Source organism: Balaenoptera musculus, chromosome 1 (assembly GCF_009873245.2).
Source record: "Balaenoptera musculus isolate JJ_BM4_2016_0621 chromosome 1, mBalMus1.pri.v3, whole genome shotgun sequence".
Classification (NCBI taxonomy): Eukaryota; Metazoa; Chordata; class Mammalia; order Artiodactyla; family Balaenopteridae; genus Balaenoptera; species Balaenoptera musculus.
Genome location: NC_045785.1, coordinates 111,576,313 through 111,584,904, shown reverse-complemented (window position 1 = coordinate 111,584,904; position 8,592 = coordinate 111,576,313). Strand labels below are relative to the sequence as shown.

Here is an 8,592-nt window from a genome sequence, read left to right as displayed (position 1 = left end):
CAAAGGGAATGACAAATGCATTACACACAGCAGATCCAGAATGACCCACACCCAGTGTGATAACGCAGGTTCTCTCATGCTGAGCAGGCTGTCAGGGGATAGTAGATAAATTATTTCATTCAGTTTGTTAAGAGAAAATATCTCAAAGCAGATTTGCGGGGGCGTGGGGGGGGGAGAAGTAGAATAAAAGGGATCCTTGTAGTGAAAAAGTTTAAGCTCAGAGGTTGGTGCAACTCCCCCAAAGTCGCACAGTAAGTCAGGAGAAAGCCAGGGCTTAAACCTGGGGCCCCAACAGCAAGACTATTTCTCTTCCTGCCAAGCTGTCCCCGGGACAGTGGGCGGGTTGGCAGAGCTTGACAGTGTTCAGCACCTCACTTCTGCCACCTAGTTCCCTCCTGCCCGCTCCCTGTGGCTTTTAAACAGTTTACAGAAGTCCACCTGGCCTGGAAAAACTTCATACATCAGGCAGGTGTGAGAGGTGTGGGTGTGGGAAGGCTCGCTGGAGAAGAATCAGCACTGCCTTCTCCTGCCTGAGTCAGGAGCAGGGCAGGGCAAGAACTGGCAGACCCCGACAGGAGGGAGGGAAAGGAGAGCCCAGAGACCAGCCTGCAATGACATGTCGCAACCACCAGGAGGCATAAACAAGACAGGCAAAGCCCAGGAGCCACTGGTGGGAAACCTCTGGCACCTGGAGCTGGGGCGAAGGGATGGACGGAAAGCAGACACCCAGCTTCCCAGTCTGGGCATGGGCACAGTCACTGCCAGGATGTGCCCACTGCCTGCCTGTGTCCTGGCTTCTCTGCCTTCATGGAGAAGTGGAGAATGTAGAGCGGGATTGGACTCTAGGGGTCGGTCTATCCAACCCTCCTGTTCTGCCAGGAGGGGGAGGGAATTGCTCTAGATCACACAGCAAGTTAGTGGCAAATTATGTGATTTTCATCAGTCTCAGGAATATGGCCCCTTGATGGGCACTGTCCTGGCCTCAGTTCCTATTTAAGGACAGGTGTCCAGGTAGTGCCCCTAGCAATCAGTGGCACTCTTGCCCTCTCTCTCTCTCATCTTTCTGGTCTTCTTCTCTTTTCCCTCACAGTCCCTTTGTTTCTGTGACTTTATTTTTCTCAGACCTTTTCTCCCAGTTTCCGTCTGTCTGCCTCCCATCTCCATCCCTGCCCGCTGGGGAGTTTGCTCTGCTCCTTCCCTCACTGGGTCCCGGGAGCGTGATGTTTCCTGCAGTCACTTCTCAGGGACTCATAGCTCTCTGAAGCTCCGTTTTCCAACCCAGTGTCTCAGTTCCACTCCTGGGATCCAGAGAAGTTATGATTTGGTAGCATAATCAGTGATGTGATTTGGGGAGGTGGGAAGGCCCCCTGGCTCCTAAATACTGCCCCCAGCACGCCACCCCCCATTCGGTAACCATAAACTCCCGGTTAGCACCTGGTGTGGGCAAGACCCTTTGCTCCTGCAGTCCCTGCCCTGTGAGCTCACCATGTGGGAGTGAGGGCGAGAGAAGACAAGTACACGAGTGATTCAATGGAGAGCAGAATGCTCTGAGCACACAGGACAAAAGGAGTGCTTGGTATGGGACAGAGCAGGTAGAGACAGAATCTGGTTGGCCCTGCGGCGGGGTCCGTGAGGTCGGGGGCATTAAACCGGCCTTTGAAGGATAGGAGGTGGGATTTCAGCAGGAAGGGATGTGGTGAGTGGGCACATTCTGAACAGAAGGATGAACTTGAACAGAGTCTTGGCCCCCCCCAGGTGCACGTAGCCCCATGTGCTCAGGCACAGTGAGCAGGCAGTTAGGGGATATGCAGGGGAGGTTGGAATGCAGGTGGGGGGCCAAAGCCTGAAGCACTTCACTGCCAGCAAGAGCCACGGGGACACCACTGCAGTCTCTGAGCAGAAGTGGCGTCTGCTGAAGTCCTCAGTTAAAATGGAAGAAGTGCTGTAAAAAGCAATGCATTGCACCCCAGTGGTCTTTAACCTCAGGGTGAACGACTTTTATTCCAGACTCGGCCTGAAGTAGGTTTTGATGGGGAAGAGCAGTAGCACGAGGGGTCCAAGTGCCTTGGGGAGGAGGGACACTGGGTGGTTTGCAAAGGCGTAGGAGAGGATGCTGGGGGCCCTAAGGCCTGACTTCATCTACGCCGCTCAGGTTGCCTCCACGTCCCACGGTGGCCCGCAGGACGACAGCAGCCTGGCTTGATGTCTGACCCTCTGTGGGTACTCAGTCTGAGCTTCTCTGTGGTATCATGAGCCAAAGCTCCCCGGGTGGGCCTGATGAGGGGTGTCTGTGCCAGTGCTCTCTCCTCCCAAGCTGGGTTGGGATTTCCGCCTACTGCCCTGGGACTGCGGCTGCCCTGGCCCTGGGAGAGGAGGGCGGTGCCGCTGAGTCACTGCCTGGGCATCTGGGCCTGGAACCACGGGTGAGTCACCTAGGACTAGGGGTGTTGGGGGAGGGGAAAGAAGCTGGTGGACATCTGGTGGGGGGAGGGGAGCTGGGCCCACAGGAAGTGCGGTGCCGGGACGGAATTGGGGCAGTAGGGGAGGGGGGCCTGGGAAGGGGCAGCGTGAAGCCTGCTCTTCTCTGAAATCTCCTTCCCTGGGCTGGGTCCTGAAAGGCCTCAGTGTTTGCCTTTCTCTGGGGAGGGGCCTGGAGGAGTGGGGTGAGGGAGGCTGTGGCCTCACCCAGGCCTGGCCACCGGGCTTGGGGAGCTGTCTGGCCCCTCGTCACCTGCCCACCTCCCAGCCTGCAGGAGGCCCGAGTTTTCTCCTCTCCCTTCAACCCTCCAGGGGCTTCCTTACACACCACAGACTGCTGCTCACCCCAGCTGACTATAACAGAGCCATCTCCACCTCTCACTGCCTTCCTGCCTCCTGCCAGACCCCCTCCTACCCAAAGGGGGCCTTTCCGGGTACGTTTAAACATACCCACTTTCCTTGTTACATTATTGAAAGGTATTCTGGTTCCGGCTATTAAAAGTAACTTTGGGGACTTCCCTGGTGGTCCAGTGGCTAAGACTCCGTGCTCCTAATGCAGGGGGCCCACGACCGATCCCTGGTCAGGGAACTAGATCCCGCATGCCGCAACTAAGACCCAGGGCAGCCAAATAAATAAATAAATAAATAAATAAATAAATAAATGTTAAACCAAAAAAGTGACTTTGTCTCCCTCGTTCCCTGAGGTGCCCCTGCCCTCTCCTTCCTGATGCCCCCCCAGTTGCCTTCTGGCTTCTCCGGCACACACACAGGCCTGTGCAGTCCCAGCGGGCACCTGCAACCACTGACACACCAGTGAGCTGTGGCTCGCAGGCGTGTGTCATGAGAACAAAGCCTGGCCTGAGTCACCAGGCCCTGCAAACAGGGGCTGTCTCCCCTGCCCTGGGCCCAGGCTACCCCTTCCCCATGACACCTCCCGCTCCCCTCTGTGGCCTGGGTGGGCCTGGGGGAGGGGCTGCCCTTGGCTGGCCTAGAGCTCTCCCCGAGCTGAGCTGGGCAGCTGGCAGCGCAGCTGGCAGTCTCTGGGACGGACGGGGCTGCGAGTGGCAGGAGGCCAGGCTTTGGCAGGATCAGGTTAGGGCAGGTTTGGTTTCCTTAAAATACAATGTTGGGGGCCAGTGGGGCTGGCATATAAATCCCCACTCTGGGCACCTGGTTTTCCTTCCAGGGTGTCTCTCTGCTATCAGGTCTGGTGAGTACCTCTGTCCTGCTGAGGGCTGGGTGGGGCCGACCCCCATGGGTCTCTACCTTTGTCCCTTTGTCTTTTTTTTTTTAATTAATTTTTATTGGAGCATAGTTGATTTACAGTGTTGTGCTACTTTGTGCCGTCTGTCCCTTTGTCTTGATCTCTGTCTCCTTCTGGCTCCCTTGGTGGAAGAGGCCTGGGGCCTCTGTGGGTCTCTGCATCTGGGGGGACCTCCTGTGAAGTGTCAGACTGAGGCCTTTTCCAGGTTCCTCTGTGGTGTTTAGGGGTTACTCTGAGGCTCTCTCTTGGGTCTCGCAGTCCGGCTGTCAGTCTAGAGGCACTTCTTGGGGCTTTAAGCCCAGGAGTATGAAGCATGCATGGGGTGGGTGGGGGTAGGGTGGGTGCTTTAAGGAGGATCCTGGGTTTGTTTGGATTTTGTTTTTGTTGTTTTGCAAAGTCCTGGATTCCAGCAGGACTGAGGAACAAGAGCCAGGGATCTCGAGCACGCGGGCCCGCCTGGGTTCCTGCCCACTGCTTCTTCCTGTCTTCTCCTACCTCCCGAAGGCAGGGCTGGCAGGATGGGCCGGGGGCTCTTCTCGCTTCTGATGCCAGCTCCTCTGGCCTCACCCTGGGACCTGCTTAACCCTCCCGGGGTGGTGTGACCATTCTCAGAGGCAGAGCCTTGGAAAGGATGACCTCCGAGGTCTGTCCTCGGTCTTAGATTCTGCCCTGATCCCAGGGCACTGGGCTTTTAGTTTCTTTAATTCCAGTCCCAATAGGACGCTTCCTGGTGGGGGGGGCGGGTGTTCGGTTGCCTCCACCCTACCCATGCCCTGTCTGCATAGAGCCAGCACCCCTGCTCAGGGGCCTCCAGTATGAGGGGACACACATTCCCTACCCGGTGAGAGCCCCTCGTCTGAGGGAGGATATGAGCCCGCCCAAGGGAGCTTCCAGTTAGATGGGAGAGCGACACCCTCTGGCAGAGGAAGGAATTGACTCCTCGGGGAACCTCGTACCCCTGGGCCATAGCCATGACCACTGCCAGAGCCCAGCGAGCCCCAGTGACTAGCCCATGGAGATACCCATCTCCGCAGCGCTGGCGCAGAGCCCACTGGCCTGTGGAAGGAGCTGCACACAGAGGATCCCAAATGGGACTCTGGCCACCCTGTCATTTCCTTTCCACAGATGCTCAAAGAGGGGAGCCCTGCACTCAGGGGTGGGCCCCAAGTGTGATGGGAGGAGACATGAGGCCCTTCCAAATACAGAGGAAGGTCTAGCATCTGCCCGCAGCGTGAGGTGAAGGTATGGCCCCTGCCCAGGGAGCCTTAGGCCGAGCGGCAGATGCAGCCCTGCTTGCCCATTCAGAGAGGGGCTTGGAGAGGCAGTTTGGGGCAGAAGTGGGTCCTGCAGGCTGGGCTGAGGCGTCTCCATTACTTGCCAGCCCTGCAGCCCCAGATCTAAGATGTCCAGTCCTCTGGAGTAGGCGCTGGCTGTGATGATCACCACCTTCCACAAGTACTCTGGCCAAGAGGGTGACAAGTTCAAGCTGAGTAAGGGGGAGATGAAGAAACTTCTGCACAAGGAGCTGCCCAGCTTTGTGGGGGTGAGTGGGGCCGGCCTGGGACGGGGAGGGTCCTGGTGTGTGCATGCAGGGGCGCAGGCTGAATCTCTTCTCCCTTCCTTGAGGGTGCCTGCTGACGCAGACACCAGGGTGGGATTGAGCCCTCCATGGCCTCACTGGAGTGAGAGTGAGGCCCGTGTGTGAATGTGTGTGTGAATGCTCTATTGCTGGCTTTCCCCGCAGCTTCCCAGAGAATGGGTGTGCTGTCAGAGCCCAGAGAGGGGAAGAGACCGGCTCAAGATTACACAGCTCTCACGTGTGATCTCTCTCTCTCTCTCTTTTGTTTTCCATATTTATATGCCAAACTAAGAAGGTGTGTAGGGAGAGAAAAGCCCAGCTAAGACACGCACCCTGAGATATTTTGCAGAGGAATGCCGTCAGCTCTCAACTTGCCCCTCGCCCTTCCCTTGCCGACTCCTGGATAATCCCAAAGTCAGGTCTCAGGCTTTGAACGTATGAGGCATGTCCTTCTCTCTTTAAAAAAATTGTTTTGGGGCTTCCCTGGTGGCGCAGTGGTTGGGAGTCTGCCTGCCAATGCAGGGGACACAGGTTCGAGCCCTGGTCTGGGAGGATCCCACATGCCACGGAGCAACTAGGCCCGTGAGCCACAACTACTGAGCCTGCGCGTCTGGAGCCTGTGCTCCGCAACAAGAGAAGCCACGACAGTGAGAGGCCCGCGCACCGCGATGAAGAGTGGCCCCCACTTGCCGCAACTAGAGAAAGCCCTCGCACAGAAACGAAGACCCAACACAGCCAAATATAAAATAAATAAATAAATAAATAAATAAAACTTAAAAAAAAAAAAATTGTTTTGGTCACACTTTTCTGATTTGGTTTCATTTTGTCTGGTATGAAAAAGAGTTCGCCTTTTTTGAATTCACTTTTCTGGTCATGGGGAGTGGTGGTGGCTTCAGAAAGCTTTAGTTTTCTCCTCAGCAAGCTGGGGGTAGTGCCCACCTTGCTGGGCTCCTGTGGGGAGTACAGCTGATCCTGTGCTTAGGGAATGCCTGACGTGCTCCCCACTCCCAGCAGGGGGCGCCGGAGATGCCCACTGATGCACTTCTCTCTGTCCTCACTCACCTGGCCTCCTAGTGGCTCCCAGGGGCTCCCTGCCCACCACATACCTGGCTGCCCAGTGTGGAGGGAGAGCTGGGCTCTGACCCGTGACAGCAGCCTGGTGATAACCCCACTGTCTCTCATTTTCAGAAGAAGGTGGATGAGGAGGGCCTGAAGAGGACGACGGGTGATCTGGATAAGAACAGGGACCAGGAGGTGGACTTCCAGGAGTACGCTCTCTCCCTGGCCCTCGTCACTATCATGTACAACGACTTCTTCCAGGGCTCCCCAGCCCGGTCCTGATGTACAGCTCGTGGTTCCCGCCGTGGGTCTCTTGGGCCCAGGAGGACTCTCTACCTTTTTTAGTTTTATACTCAGTAAACATTTTTTGCTTGTTGACAAAAAATTTTAATTGCTTTTAATTTAAAAGCAATATTTTAATTGCTCAGTGATGCCCTGTCACCTGGCTTGGCTCAGTTAAAGACTCAAAGCTTCTTTTGTTTTGAACTGTCTCTATCCCTTTCAGTCCAAGATGATATAATGCCTTTAAAAATGTTGTGGGCTTCCTGTGTACCAACTTATAATTCACTTAATTAGACCAAAAAACATATTTACAAATTTCTTTGAGACTGGCCCTCTGTACCTTAGAGTTAGAGAGCTGTTAGAAAATTCCCTTATGATTCTTAAAGGCCCTCTTGCCTGAAAGAGACACACTGCTAAAATTATTAGAAGCCTTATTGGTGTTTTTTGTTTGTTTTGTTTTTGGCTGCGTTGGGTCTTCGTTGCTGTGCATGGGCTTTCTCTAGTTGTGGCGAGTGCGGGCTACTCTTCGTTGCGGTGCACGGGCTTCTCTTTGCAGTGGCTTCCCTTGTTGTGGAGCACGGGCTCTAGGCATGCAGGCTTCAGTAATTGCAGCACACGGGCTCAGTAGTTCCGACGCATGAGCTGTAGGGCGTGCGGGCTCAGTAGTTGTAGCGCACAGGCTTAGTTGCTCCGCGGCATGTGGAGCAATCCAGACCAGGGATTGAATCTGTGTCCCCCTGCACTGGCAAGCAGATTCTTAACCACTGCGCCACCAGGGAAGTCCCTAGAAGCCATGTTGTTTATCTGAGATCTGAGAATTGCCCTTTAATTTTTTTGAAGTTTCCATGAAAGATCTCATCTTTGACTTTATCTTACCCCTGAGGCCCTTTTTGTTGGCAGGGCCATGGATTTGGTCTTTGCCCTGAGGCCATTTATTACTTTGAGAGCCATTTGCTGCCTGGAAAGAGTGTCCTGGGCCCTCTGTATTTCCTCTAAATTCTACTCAGAATTGAAGAGGTCCTTCTTTAGTTCATCTCTTTCTTCTAATATTTTACCATAGGCAGCCAGAAGAAGCCAATTGGCATTTTCAGTATTCTGTCCAAAAATCTCCTTAGCCAATCCATGAGTTCATTATGTAATCTTTCTATTTTCCACGTTACCATGGATAATAGTGTTTCCAGACATTCCACCACTACATAATAGGGGTTGCCTTTTCTTCAGTCTCCAGTAACAATTTCCTCACTGCCCTTCAAATTATTACTAGCAATCTTCTTGAGATCCTTCTAGCTTTCACCCATGGCTTTGTCCCAAAGCCAGTAACACCTGCTTTAGGTTTTTGTAATAGAAGCCTCTTTCTCTTTCAGGTCTTTGATGAAAGATTCATGGAGCCAACTCATGCTGATTTTCTAAGCTTTTCCTACCACTTCCTCTATCACTACACCTAGGTTTCTATTTGGTCTGCATCCCAAGATACATCAGGGGACAATTTGACTAAATATTTTGTCATTTCATAACAAATGTCCTTGACTTTCAACCTGCACATATTGGGTCCTCATATCTCACTGTCTTCCCTCCTCCACTTGGTCAATTCCACATTTTAGATTCTTTTGTTTGAAGACTCCGCTTTATGAATTTATTAAGTTTGGAGTTGCAGATCACCTGACTAACAGTGGCTTTAATTGTCTTACATAACAAGACATCTGAGACAGGCAGTTCAGGGTTAGTTCAAGGTTGGTTCAGGGGCTCAGAGATGTCATATGACACCGATTTTTTTGCTCTGTAATCTACAGCATGTATGCTTTTTCCCTTATGCATGTTGCTTCATGATCACAAGATGGCTGCTCTACCTCCAGGTCTCACTGTCCATGTTCCAGGTTAAGAGACAGAGGAAGTGTAGGGTGCAGAAAGCTTTCCCTCAAGAGACTTTGCC

General features: G+C 53.5%; 1 protein-coding gene across 8 annotated transcripts; it reads left to right on the top strand.

The window, feature by feature from the left end:
- The first annotated feature begins 2,383 nt into the window (after positions 1 to 2,383).
- S100A2 (S100 calcium binding protein A2) lies at positions 2,384 to 6,753 on the top strand. 8 transcript variants are annotated; one of them, XM_036866130.1, is made up of 4 exons: positions 3,379 to 3,570; positions 3,665 to 3,688; positions 5,124 to 5,285; positions 6,510 to 6,753. In XM_036866130.1, exons 3-4 carry the CDS (start codon positions 5,178 to 5,180, stop codon positions 6,660 to 6,662), a joined length of 261 nt encoding a protein of 86 aa, XP_036722025.1. In that variant the 5' UTR covers positions 3,379 to 3,570; positions 3,665 to 3,688; positions 5,124 to 5,177; the 3' UTR covers positions 6,663 to 6,753. The 8 variants fall into 8 exon arrangements, 6 of the variants coding, with proteins under 6 accessions (XP_036722055.1, XP_036722025.1, XP_036722036.1 ...); XM_036866160.1 differs by lacking the exons at positions 3,379 to 3,570; positions 3,665 to 3,688 and adding an exon at positions 2,384 to 2,423; XM_036866141.1 differs by lacking the exon at positions 3,665 to 3,688.
- The last annotated feature ends 1,839 nt before the right edge of the window (positions 6,754 to 8,592 follow it).

Bases quoted from the DNA above. Each gene is read 5' to 3' on its own strand.
- S100A2 (XM_036866160.1), top strand. From the start codon at position 5,178: ATGATCACCACCTTCCACAAGTACTCTGGCCAAGAGGGTGACAAGTTC. The intron at 5,286-6,509 runs GTGAGTGGGGCC...TCTCATTTTCAG, and splicing joins AGCTGCCCAGCTTTGTGGGG to AAGAAGGTGGATGAGGAGGG.